Source organism: Acanthopagrus latus, chromosome 3 (genome assembly GCF_904848185.1).
Source record: "Acanthopagrus latus isolate v.2019 chromosome 3, fAcaLat1.1, whole genome shotgun sequence".
NCBI classification, from domain to species: Eukaryota; Metazoa; Chordata; class Actinopteri; order Spariformes; family Sparidae; genus Acanthopagrus; species Acanthopagrus latus.
The window spans coordinates 5,136,589-5,150,597 of record NC_051041.1 but is presented as its reverse complement, the minus strand read 5'-3'; the positions used below and the strand labels follow the sequence as shown (position 1 = coordinate 5,150,597).

The following is a 14,009-nucleotide window of genomic DNA, read 5'->3' as shown; positions in this document are numbered from 1 at the left end:
CCACTTCCGAAAGTCGTTCTTCTAACTTTGGTGTGTTCATGTGTCTCATGTCGGATTGTGGGACCAGCATGGACGCCAGTAAGAATAACAGTAAGAAGTTATTTTACTTTTTAATCACAGAGTGTTTTAAACAACAAGTTGAGACCTGTTTCCAGTGGGTCTGACTTTAGAGGGCAGTCACTACTGCTGTGGTTTGGGCGAGAGAAATTATCAAATCTACGCAGTATTCTTCCTTTTCACTACCCGTTGCCTACATTACCCACAATGCAACACAGCCACTGAGTGACATCCCTACAGCAACCCTAACCCTTTATCAGATCATATGCAGCTTCCTCTGGAACCACAAAAAGGCTTTATAATATTTTTTTTCACACACACAGTAGTACTCCCATAGCCCTTGATGGAATTTCCTTTTAATTTGTAATTTGGGTCTCCACTCCATTTATTTAGAAAAATGCAGTGCTGTATCAGTACATTAACTGATGTAAAAAAAAAAAAAAAAAAATCTAAAATCTAATGTAATGTTAATTACAGTTTTATTCCTTTATTGGAGTTTTTGGCAGTTGCAGTCTTGTGTGTTTAGAAAACAATGAGCTCAGTTGCAAGGCTAGACATTGATAATTGAAGGACTAGTTACACTTTATCCATTAGAGGAAATTTTCATTTTTCAATCTTCTATCTCTTCCCAAGTTAACCCATCGTCTGATATACAATGCATCTAGCTATGGACAATGAAAGACTCTCAATTCAGATAGACTTTTTTTGGGTCATTTATTCCTCATACAGGTGTTTTGGAAACAAAAGTGGAGAGACCACCTGTCTCCCCCTCAACATGTTTTTCTTAATGCTCACTATTATAAACAGACAAAAAAGGATGAAATGACAACAGTGACAAAACACAACGAAACATAATTCCAATAAACAAAAAACACATAGAAATTTTAATGACAACATACAACCCAGGAGAAACACACGGGACGCTGCCACGTCCTCGACACAGGCGGTGTGTTTTAAAAAAGGAGAAGAAAGACACTGAAGAAAGAGTGGCGACATTAGAGGGAAAATAATAATGGACTCGAGGAGAAAAGAGACATTCATTGATTAGTGAACAACAATCAAAACGGATGTCTTTCCTCCTTTTCAGGTTTAAAAACAGCAATATAGAACAGGTAATCATGAGGAGGTCAAAAATTAACATTCACAAAGGAAAATGCAGAACACCTGATATATATATTAAGCACACACAACTCCTCAGGGTTACACTCTTTATATCCATGGATTACAAGTTTTTCAAGATTAATTTGTAAAATCACCCTTCAGTTATGTTGGAACAGCTTCTTGCCAAAGCTCTCCCAGTGTATAGCCATTTTTTTTGTTAAGAAGTGAACTATAACATAGTTAGGTTTAACTTTTAATCTGACCTTTTATGTTCTATTAGTGGGTTACAGCAAGTTGCCAAAGGAGGGAGCTGGGAAGTGAACATTTTGTTACATTTTCGTGGGAATAAATGGCAAATTTTTGTGTCGTGGAAGAAGATTAAGAGTGCAGTTTTTAGAGTTTAAATGAAATAATCAACTGGGAGTAATGGAGAGGAGGCTGTTCGTGGGTAGCGGATGCTGAAACAGGAAAACTTGAAATGTTTGAAAGAGGAAAAGTCGGTGGGAGGAACAGTGAAACGACTCATGGTGTGCAGTCTGCAACCGTCATGCAAGTCATACTGGTCAGTCATTCCCCTTTAAGCCTACAATCTTATTTTTTTTAAAAAGGAATCAACTGAGGTAATTTTACAAAAAGCAGAAAGAGATTGCTTGCATGCAGGTGTGGAAGTTTTGAAATAAACAGCACAGGGTGGCAAAAGCATCGATTGATTAGGTTTCTTTTATTTCAATTGGTTTTCCTTCACGTAATTCATGATATTTTATCACACTCATTTAAAAAAAAGAAAGGAAACGTGAGGCCCCCATGGATGTTGGTGCTTTGATTAAAAAAATTTTTTTAAAGAAAAATAAAAAAGAAAGGAAAGGGGCGTCCATAATTAAATGATGTAGATTACAGATGCGAGACCCGGGCAGGCTGCAGAAGTGCACTGTCATGGAGTGGGAGAAAGTGGGATGGATGGGTTGGTGGGAAACCAGATGAGTCTGGATCGAAGCCGCAGTCAGACCAAACTTCACATGGGCTATTTAAGGTGAGAAAGCTGCAAGAGATAGCATGAGTGTGGATCTGCTCAAGGTTTCTGCCTGTTAAAAGGCAGTTTTCTCTCGCCCCCCTCACCAAGCGTGTGCTCGTGGGGGAAATGATGTGTCTCTCTAAAGTAATTCAAGAGTATGGTCTTAACCTGCACCAAATGGAAAGTGTCATGAGATAACTTTTATTGTGAATTTGCACTATATGAATAAAGATTGATTGACTGATTGATTGCTTGATTGACTGATGGCGAGCAGGCCAATAACAGCAGTCCGTAAAGATGTAAATTATACAGCAGTTTCTCTAACATTTTGTCCTTGCACTCTGCTGCTTGCATCAATTCACTGTGCATTAACTAAGAAAGAATATAAACAACCTAAACGAGAAATCCGACCTGGCTCAAATTTTGCATGTCAATCAACGGTTCTCGTCCCGTTCCACGTAAGAAAGAATATGAATATGAAGCAAAATCCAGTCAGACAGCGCCTCAGTATGATGATCACTGACAGTATCAGGCTGGTGTTCACCTGCTAATCCGACTAAAAGTTATTGTTGGATTTCCACTAAATGTCACAGCAATGCAACCGAGAAAAGTCATGGCAGTGGAAGCAATGAAGGAAGTGATGAATGAAAAAAAAACAGGTCAAAGCAAAATGAGGTAACAGTAGAGAACAACTCAGGTCGTCTGGAGGCGTCAGACAGAAGTTGTTCAAATAAAACCAAAGGGAATGTATCGCGTGAGTCAGTGTTTCTCCCTCCGAAAAGGCTAGGACTTGTGAGCGTGAGCACTCGGTAACGTTATCATCAAATCTGTGTGTTTTGACAAATCTGATTTCAGTGCGAGTGTGAGACTGCATGGAGAGGTTCAGTTTAGCGTTGTGGATCAAATCATAATCATCAGATGTGTGTGTTTTCATGCGTGTGTCTGTTGTTTTGTTGACGTGTGTGGTGGAGAGGGTGCTCATGGCTGTTTCCTGTGGGAGAATGGCAGATCGAGGGGTGAGAGGTCAGTGTCTCAGGGGGTCACAGTGGGGTGAGGTGAGGTCAGATTCGGGGCAAATGCTTCTCGATAAATTCCTTTACAGCCTCCATCTCCTGTAAGACAGCAGAGCAGATGATGAAAATGAAGTTAAATGTCAACTGCAGTGCGTTACAGGCAGACTCTTTCCGTTTTTACCTTTTCACAATAAGAGTTCAGGAAATACACATATACACTCTGTAAATGTAACTTGTAAAAGGGAGCTAATATTCACATACACATTTCACTAGCAGGCCATTAAAATAGCTGACAACATGTGATTTTTATTGATTGTTTAAGAATCAGGGTTTTATTACAAACATATTATTGAACTTCAATTTAAAAGGGTTAAAAAATGTCTGGATTTTCTGATAATTACAGTTCTTTGAATAAATGAAAAAAAAATTGAAAACATAAATCGTCTGAGAAGATCAATGAAACTGGTGCATCTCTAATATTATAAAATTGGAAAATGACATCTGTTCCTTAAATACATACCATATATCCCCACACACAAACAAACAACGCATGTTGGTACAGTACCTGATGAGAGGAGCTGTGAGAGAGCCCTGGGTAGGTTTTGTAGGTGATCATCTTAGGGTCGACTAGGGATTTGAGCATTTCTGCCGTCATTGCACCAAACTGCACTGGGATCATGGCGTCCATCTCGCCGTGGCACTGCAGGATCGGTAGGTTCCTGTTGCCGCTCGAAGCCTGCAGGACAGACAGGACGCAGACTCAGACCATGGCCACAGTAAGTGGTTTGGAAAACATATAATTCTGCAGTGTGGAAACAGCGGTGCAGAAGAAGCATGTCACTGTGACTGTACCGATGGGAAAGACTTGTGAAGTGGTAGCCAGCAACTGAGGGCCACGACACCACCCAACTGATGCTGGCAGGTCAAGGCAGTATATAAGGACAATGCCCCACCCTGAGGACGAATGGAGGTCGCAGACAAAGAGATAGAAGATTATTATATGCAGTCATTTGGATCTGATAGATAGATAGATAGATAGATAGATAGATAGATAGATAGATAGATAGATAGATAGATAGATAGATAGATAGATAGATAGATACTTTATTGATCCCGGAGGAAATTAGAAATGTTACTCAACTGAAATATAACACAATGCTAAGGCATTAAGTCCTACCTGAGAGAAGCCACCAAGCATTATACGGTTTGGGGGGATTCCATTCTTGGCCTCATGTTCGATAATAGCCTTGACTAGAGGGAAGCAAGAACAAATATGTGTTAAAGAAAGGCAAAAAAAAAAACCAAAAAGAAACAAAGCCTTCAGATGTTACTGAGTCAGCAGTGAGTGGTGATAAGGGGGCGGATGGCATTTGCTAACTGGGCTTATTGTTTTCACATTTCTACTCTATACTTAAAGGGGATGTTGTGCTCTCTGACCACTGGGAGGAGCCACAGATCTTTAAAAACATTTCTGACAGGTGTGCTGAGATGAATTAGGTTGCATGAATAAATACCATGTTCAGGTGAAAAGTTATCCACCACAGAGAGGAGCTAGATGCAACAATCATGTAAATGTGGGTATATCGGTGCACATTTTCATAATCTCTCCTCTGACGCGTTCGTTACTTGCTCAAATGAAAAGTGAATTGTGTGAGAAATTACATAGTCTTCCATTCAGTGATCAATGTGCTGGGAATAACAGGATCGGGATGTGAGAGGAGGAGGGGAGAATTCTGTTTTGGTGGAGGTGTCAGAAAGTCACAGGATGGGCATTTTGCTCTACATGAGGTGTTACAGGACGGTAGATAAGAGGACATTTACTGTCCTAATAAAACATCAAAGGGTCACTTGCCTTGGAAAGGCATGATCAACCCAAACCTCAGGGGGTCATTGTTTTGGGAAGAGATGATTAATGAGTGTTGTAACTGCAGGTAACGCCCTCTCTGTTTTGTTCTTAGTAACATTTGGAGGATGAGCGAGAACTCTCTTGTCTTCCCTCCATGCGAGTCAAAAATACCATTTTTACAGGCGACCGGCGAAACACTTCCAACCTCTCAGCGAGGTAACCAACCGCTTTCACTGTGCCCTGTTGTTGCCTGACCTTTTTATTAAAATGAAAATGTTTATTTTTTGTGTTGCTAGCCCCAGAATCCCAGGACCTGCTGTTAGCACCAGTAACTACCGGTGTTGCAAAGGATTATAACTGGATTATAACGGCGCTGGTTATACCTGAGATGTCAAAGAATGTTAGTATAAATGTTAATGTTTTGATTAACCCTTTGCAAACCCTATAACATCAGCTAGCTACCTTCGATTAATTATATCAACTAGGGCTGTATGATATTGGAAAATACTGACAATTCAACTATTTTCTTCTGCAATATAATGGGACATTAAAAACAGACATTTTCAAGAGATTACTTGAATAGCCATATTTTGTCTTTGAGTGTGTGTACTCTCTTAATCAGCAGCTCCTTGTGCCGATGCTGGTTAAAATAGACTCACTTTAATGTCACTTAATTACCCTCCCTGCCCTGACCAGACAAAAATGAGGGCTTTATTTATCTTGACTTGAATCATATCTAACTTTAGTGGATCACAGTACATCTGGTATGGAGTTATTCTGCACTAGACCTTCTTTGGATGGATGACAGTTTTTGAGCCATGACACCAGCTGAAATATGGCCTCCAACAGCCAAAGTGAGCCTTGTTTTTAGCATCACAGGTTGACGAAAATGCCTTTACTGTGTCGCAACACAAATGATCACATCCTTCCTCTTCCTCCAATGTGATTACTGCTCATTGCGATGTTGAAAGCAAATATTGTGCAGCTCTAATGTCCTCACACTGGGACACAACTACTACTTTGCGCACCTTACTAGTTTTAACAATAATTCTTTTTATCAATAGTAGTGATGGTTGTAAACATTTCAAAGCTGATATGATTCCCTAATGGATGAGCTGTAAAACATTGAACTCACTGTTATCTGCTGCCTTCTTGATTCCAGATTCATCTTCTGGGCAATCGGGGGTGAGACCCATGAGGTCAAACCTACACACATGCAGAGGCGAGCGTGTAAGGAAATCAATAGACACAAACGGCGTATTGTCAATGCCAATATGGGAGCCTTTTGTGGTTCCCAGGGAAACAAAAGCACCCAGTGTTGTGCTACAATGCTGTCGCTTTCATCACGCCAACTCACCACGCGGGCATCACCGACTTCAGGTTAAGAGTGACAGGAATTCTGGGTCTGCAGGGGAGAAATGACATTCAGTCAGTGCAGGAGATCACCCAGTGTTGTTGACACAACTATACTATATATTACATATAAGCTAAAGTAGCGGTTTGAAGCTACTTCTGTATTCTAAAGTTCGAAACTGTATACAGATATTTTACAGATTGATGGTACACTTAACAGATGTATAAAGATGTTCTTTTTCCACAGTTTTTGTGGAATAAAATATGAGGGAAGGATAGAGGAAAAAAGACTTACGCGTGGGGGAAGATGTACTTGACGTGAGGCAGCTGAAACTCCGTCATAGTATCGGCCCACCCTTGCCTGACAGAAAACAGAGAGAAAGAAACTCTTTGTTTCTAATCCAGTTACAGTGAAATGACCAGATGTAAGACTGTATGAAATGTATGATTTAACACTCGACATTGAGTGCTTATTCAAGAGCTTTTGAAATTAGTCACTCATCGAGTTCCCAGTGGTGTCTTATTAAATTTAAGTACATGAATGTGGGCATCAATTACCACATTTATACATCGCCAGGTACTTTATGAATCTCTGGCAGTTTGAACAGCTATCTGATATTAAAAAGCACAGAGAAATATTTTAATTTAACCAGGGCTGGAGAAAAGATTTCAGAGACTGAAGCCATGAGTTCCAATACACAACCACACACAACCTGAGACATTTGTGACCGAAACAAAAATCATTTTAAAATGTATTGACATTAGCATTCAATAATAAGTAAATGCACAATATTTAATTTCTCTCTCAAAACAAAAGACATTGGACGAGTGTTGTGTGTGGAGGGCTGGGAGGAGAGTGTCGGGCACAGAGCCAAACCTTCTGGAAGAATGAAAAACCAGAGTCACATCAGATTCTGCTGTGAAGTTAAAACAGAACTCACCCTGTGTCTCCCAACCCATGAAGGAAGATCACCTGCAGCACAAAAGAAACAAAACAGTGGTTAGGACTCTCTTTTTTAAAAATCATAACTATTAAATATTCACACTATGACCAAAGAAACAAAGGAAGCACTACCACTCAGATCCATTTTTCTATTAGTGATTGAACACCTTGGATAACTGTGAAAAATGCAGTATGTTCAGGCAATTGTGCACCTATCAAACACACAAAATAACAAAATTCTCTCTCTTTAAAATTCATGATTTATCACACTGCAACAGTCTTGTAGAGCATGATGTACTGCTGGTAAGTGTTTGTACTTTTTCCAAAACAGAAAAAACACAGGTGCCAAATTCCCATTCTTGCCAGGATAAGCTCCTTCTGCCAGTTTCAACACCCTACTCCCCGCAGAGACGCCATGAAAGGGAATAACAACAACTCAGAAAGCTGGCAGTTTACCACGTGTTGGCTGGAAATCAGTGACTCAGCTGTCTCTGCAGAGATCAAAACGCTTTGCCTCCATGTAGAGTTCAAGACGAGGTTCGAGCTTTGATCCTGGTGTTACACGAATCCCTGCACTGTACCTGAAAACAGCTTGCTTAATTTCTGCACTCTCTACAGATCTGGCTGAGCATCTACACGATGTCTCTGTACTGTACTTGTTAACACCTCCTGCTACAGGTGCAGCAACAGGTGCGGCTTCTTGTTACAAACACAATGTGTCTTCAAAAGGAAGAGACTGTTGTTCATTGCTTTTAAAGACCTTTCTGCAAGGTCGTCCACAAGGTTTCCACAAACCGAAGGAAAAATAACACTAGACAATGATATGTTTTCACTCACCGCCGCGGTCTCCTTCTCTGACCCGGACACCGTCGCAGCCTCCTTGAGCAGCGGCAAAGACATGTTGTTGCCACACATACACTGTAGGAGGTGCTGGAGGCAGGAGAGACAGAAACACCAGAGGTTAACATGAGCACTGAGACCAAACAACCAGCTTTATTAACATTTCAGACATTTTCCAACACCTACATATTAATCATTCGACTGATTTTGTCTAGTAAATCTTATTTACAACAACCACACATGTAAGCTGGGTGTAGAGATTGTGTGGTTGATCAAAAGAGAGCGTAGGAGAGGACAAAAAGGCTTTCTGACTGCTGGAAAAGTGAAAGCGGTTACCCCAGTGACAACCCCGCCTACATTTTAGGGTACCATCCACAGTGGAAACGCAAAGCAGATCTGGCATTCAGGGACAGTTTCCGGAGTTATGTAGGGTTCGACAGGTACTATACCGACAGTACGCCTGACCCAGCAACGCCAACCAACCACAGAGCAGCTGCGCTAACGTAATTCTTACTTGCCAAGCTAGTTGCTAGACATACATTATGCAAATGTGTGACTCAGTGTTGTTCTCAAAGTCACAGAATTAAAAGCGGGACTTCTGACAAGGCGTTTCAGGAACAGTGTTTTATGTGGGGGAGAGGAGCTTCTGTTGGTGTGGACTTTGACCTTTCTAACTTTCGAGATCTTTAGTTCTTTAGAACATAATAGGTCTCTTAAATTTTCTTTTGATTAGATTAGAAATATATGCATGTTTTTTCCTCAATACCTGTTTAAATCACAATGTATTCAGAGCCTTTTGAAAACAGGGAACCTGCAGACACTGTGTATTGTGTAGTGTGGTGTACAGTGTTATCTGTCATCTACATCAGCAGTGACAATGAACAGCTCGCACTCACTCAGTTACAACTCTGTGTCTGGTTATCAGCGCTGCCATTCAGTCTGCAGACAACAAAGCTCAACATACCACTTACACACACAAACACATAATGAACCTGCTGCTGCTGAACCTCAAACAGCAGTCATGAGGTATGTGTTTGTGTGAGTCGGGCAGGTTTCTGTAGTCAGCAAGTGACGACTCATTAACTAAATGAAACGCACTCCCTCCCTCCCTCCATGATCGGTACTCTGTAAACCGGCCGCAGACATCCGTCCCCCTGCACCGTGAGTCAGCCGTCGATAACAAGCAGGAGATCAGGTTGTGGTGTTACAGTAAAGTCAAGCAGTAAAAGCCTTTCCTCCTCCATGCCCTTTCGCTTTCTGATGACAGGACAGGATGAGACGAGGCGGGTCAGACGGCATGCTGTCCCATAGGTGAACAGGGGATGAGGAGACGGGGAAGTGTCTGACAAACAAAGGTTAATGTGTAAACCTTATGTTAGATTATACTCAACTACGGGTGTAAAAATTCCACTGCTGTGCAGCTTAATGCTGCTCAGCTTCATGTGTTTGCTCTGTTTATCTTCTGAAGGTCACATTCACAACTGAAATACGTGGAAGTGGAGGGAAAATGTGCGACTGAAGTGGCCAATTTGTGGACAAAAGAAGGTTGTTTTTGTCCTGCATCCTGACCTCTGATAAATGAGTAATAGCTGAATAATATCTGGGCAGGTTAAGCACCAGGAAATGGTCTCTTTCAGTGCTGTACAAAGTTCTAAAAAGAAGGAAATGTTCCACATGTGTAGGTGTTTTCAGACACCAAGCACCTTTACTCCAGAACTGATTTAGAGTCTTTGCATTTTATATTCCATTTTTATGCTACCTTATTAGATTAGATTCAACTTTATTATCATTGTGCACAGTACAAGTACAGAGACAATGAAATGCCTCTATTTCACTCCATAAACGGGTAAGTGTTGTTTCATTACTCCACTAAATTTATGAAACAGCTATAATATCTACTTTAAAGATTTGGATTTCCCATTTTAACGAAATTGTGTGAGTGATTTCCCCTCAAAACTCCTCACACTGTTTTACTTCAGACCTATTTGAGGCTTGATATATATGAACACATTTCTGTATTGATGTTACTTCCACTGATCATCTCCCCACCCCTCACATTTATATTGTGAGCCATTGTAGGAACATTACCAGGGCAGCAGAATGACTACTAGATTTGTAGGCTAGGACATGTCTGCAGCACTACAGTACTTCATTAAAAAGCTGGTTTGTCACACATTTTAGTGGAAAAAAAAAGTGATTTCAATTCTTTGGTGAACTTTTCCTTGAAGTTAAATATTTGAGTACACTGCTGAACGTTTTCACCGACCCCTCAGTACGAATCTGTACATCACAAGGTGTTTGTTCACTGTCAATTACAATTCGGTGTCAAATAACTTTTTAAAGATATGTACAGTAATTCAGCTGCTCTCTGGCTCAACTGGGAACAGAATAGCAGATAATGACTAAAAACAGACTGCATAAGAAGAGGAGCGAAAGACAGAGATGATAAGAAAAGATAGAGAAGAGTGGAGAAACACTGGACAATCCGTTTGAACAAGTAGGACAAATCCTAAAATAGGTAGCATATGGAAAGAGACGATTAATCACTTTCATAGCCGTTCTTTCCACCTGTTATTATTCAGCAGATTAACAGTGACCCGTAACATGGACAGCCAGCATACAGCACCGTGTGGGTTTTCAGAGCATGCGCTGAGAAACAACGGCTCACTCTCTTCTGGAGGAGGCCAGTGGTTAAAAATAGTGTCACGCTGTGTATGAGCATCTCGTCCAAAAACAACTGAAAACAGGAGTTGTTCCAATAAACAAATTAAATGTAATCTATGACTGCATCCATCTCCTGGCCGTTCACTCCTTAAACAACTGAAAGGAAGCAGCAGCAACCTGATTATTAATGTATTCTCCATGACCCTTTGCCGGTAATGATGAATATTTAAGCTGTGGACGGTAATGCACCAAGTATATGTTTACTTCCGGGGATGTGTTAAAAACCTATGGGAAGATATCACAGATACTGATAAGATTTTTATCATTTAGATATACGAAGTGTTCTCTTGATGTCAAAGGCTGTGATTAGGGATATCAAGCAGAGCTCCAAGATGTGCTTACACATGGACCCAAAAAAACATTTTCATTACTCACAGTGGTGCACCTAAAACAAAGAAGTTTACATTTTTTTAACAATCAAGGTTAAGGCCATGTCTTGTTGCCGGTGCTGTGATTTAAATAAAGAAAAACATGTATTTATTCCTGTTTACAATAATTCACATAATGTGCTAAGAAATTAGATTCACATTTTTGGGTGCCCCTGACTTCTGTGAATGGAAAAGTTAGGCGCACCAGTGCGAGCAGTGGAAAAGTTTAGTTTAAATCCTCCTCTTGGGCGTTGGTTTGGGATTCTTGTGGTCCACACTGAATTTACCATGGCTGAGCAGAGTGGGTGTGTTTGGCAAACATATCATATTTTGGTAACGGTCTGGTGTTAAATAGAGGTGAAGTCTCGCCCCTGCCAATGTGCCCCATGGAACCTTATTTTGGAAAACAACTGTGCAGTAGTCAGCGGCCTCAGACAAATACATTTTTGAACACATTTGAAATCAATGAATTGCCAGGAATTACAAATATGTTTGTCAATGTAAAATATGACTTGTAAGTCACAACTATAGTCAAAATTTTAAATCAAAATATTGTCTTGCCCAAATACGGCTGGTCTGGCTGGTCTGGCTGAGCAGACAGCGCTGGTTAATGAAATCTGAGATGAGACCACAAATGTGTGGCAATGCCCTGTTCACCTAACACCTGCTTATGAAAAAGATGACATGTTGTCGCACTATAATCCCTTGGATTGCCATTTGGATCCTGGATCCACACCCTTCATATTTAACATAATTTACTTGTATCAGACATCCACAATGAAATTGGTAAAAGAGTGATTTTGTTGTTCTGTTCTGTACATGTGACATCTATTGCATGTCTATCCTTCCTCTTATGGTTTCTTCGGGGGCGATGTCTACATTGCGACTGGACGTGAGCCTGAAGTTGACTCACTGACGTCAAGCAACAAGTTAAATTTCAGTTGATTAGATGGAGATATGATTGAACGTCAACAGGTCACATTACAGATCACGACTGACTGCTGTGTATTTCATCATCAGACGTGACACTCACCTTGGATGGTTTTGCAAAGAGAGCTGACTTGTCTCAATTGTTTCCATTAGTCTATATAACAACTCTCATAGCTTAGTTACAATCACATCTGTAATACAGAAACTAATTTATACATGAAGTATAAAACCACATGGCGTTTCATGAATAGTTTAATAGCCTGACATTTTCTTAATTTAGCGCTGCATTTGGTCCAGAGAATGAGTTTAACATAATTCAGCACTGTGTGTTTAATGTTTCGATCCAGTTGCCCAATTTGTGGCCAATCACTTATATTTTGTCTGGAGAACATTGTCGCCCACCTCTGGTCTCTTCACTGCGCATTCTTTAAAGCCCACTGAGGCAACATGATTGGGATTTTGGGCTACATATAAATATATAAAAATGTTTTGAAATGCTGTATTTTTCCTTTAAGTGGTTCTCAGTTTACTGTGACAGAGCCCCACCAAAGCTACAACAGCCATTCCACAAAAGCTGTCAGATGATAAAGTCCAAATGTTGGAGAATGTGAGTCATTACACATGTATCAGGATTCCTTTAATGTGGAAGGAAGAAAGAAAGAAAGAAAGAAAGAAAGAAAGAAAGAAAGAAAGAAAGAAAGAAAGAAAGAAAGAAAGCCAGTGTTGCAGCCAACTTAAAGTACATCACGAGTCTCCATCCTGCATGACTCCAATTACATTTAAATCTGACAGAAAAAAACAGAAGCGTACTGCAGTCAAACGGCTCAACACACACACACAAACACCAGGCTGCTGCATTCAGACGGCCTTTTGCTCAGTGGCCACGGATGGCTGGCAAACAACAGGATAATATGCGGCATTGAGTGACAGGCACCCCTCCTCCTCCTCCTCCTCCTCCTCTTCCTCCTCCTCCCATACACACACACACACACACACACCATCCACCAGCAGCAGCAGCTACCCCCGATCACCGCCCGCTGCTGTTCTCTGTTAATAACTCCGGCTCGCTGTGGTTGAACCACGCCGCAGTGCAAAGACCAAGCCGAAAACAGCGACGTTAAAACGGCTGTAAAATAAAGAATTAGCATCGGTGCGCTGGGTGAAGCGGGAAGGTGGGGGTGTCGAAGAGGAGGGAGACAATGAATGGTTGAGGCTTAGCTATGTTACACGACCCATCCTCATCCTCAGTAGTGATGGCATTCAGCAGAGCAAGGCACTCGGGTTTAATCCCGGTTTAGCTGGCGGCACACACATCAACACAATAACCCGGGCGGGTGTTAGTACAGCCGCTAGCTCCCGTCGCACACACATCACGGTTAATTGTATTGTCTCCTGCCGGCGTCTCTCTCCGTCTACCTCCGGCTAACGCCGCGATACAGACTCGGACCTCTAACACCGGATGTTTTTCTAGAAGACACGCTAAGCGCCACAAAGGCCGAATTAAGAATCACATCGCGAAGGGATAAAGTGATAAAAATTAATCCCGCGGCCCGCTAGCAGATACAAATTCATACACTCACCGCTTGCTGTCCCAGTTCTCGACGTAACGGAACTTCCGCTACTGGCCGCACACAGGCAGGGGTCGGGGCAGAGCGTGGTGACGTCACCACATAGCAAGGCCCTGCTGTCGATCACGACGTGAAAACAGGTGACAACATCCACCGTCACGACTGTGATTCCTCATAAAGTACACATAGAATCAACATATTATTAATACAGAGTGACTGGAAATGATTAAATAGAGTATAAAAAAAACACTTTA

The 14,009-nt window shown here is 41.2% G+C and overlaps 1 protein-coding gene across 1 annotated transcript; it reads right to left on the bottom strand.

Moving 5' to 3' along the window:
* Positions 1 to 754: 754 nt before the first annotated feature.
* lypla2 (lysophospholipase 2) lies at positions 755 to 13,878 on the bottom strand. Its single transcript, XM_037093130.1, has 10 exons — positions 13,768 to 13,878; positions 8,163 to 8,255; positions 7,324 to 7,355; positions 6,678 to 6,743; positions 6,387 to 6,434; positions 6,165 to 6,235; positions 4,361 to 4,434; positions 4,036 to 4,137; positions 3,749 to 3,919; positions 755 to 3,282 (listed from the first exon to the last, which is right to left on the bottom strand). The coding sequence occupies exons 2-10, from the start codon at positions 8,238 to 8,240 to the stop codon at positions 3,232 to 3,234; spliced, it is 693 nt and encodes a 230-aa protein (XP_036949025.1). The 5' UTR covers positions 8,241 to 8,255; positions 13,768 to 13,878; the 3' UTR covers positions 755 to 3,231.
* Positions 13,879 to 14,009: the final 131 nt, after the last annotated feature.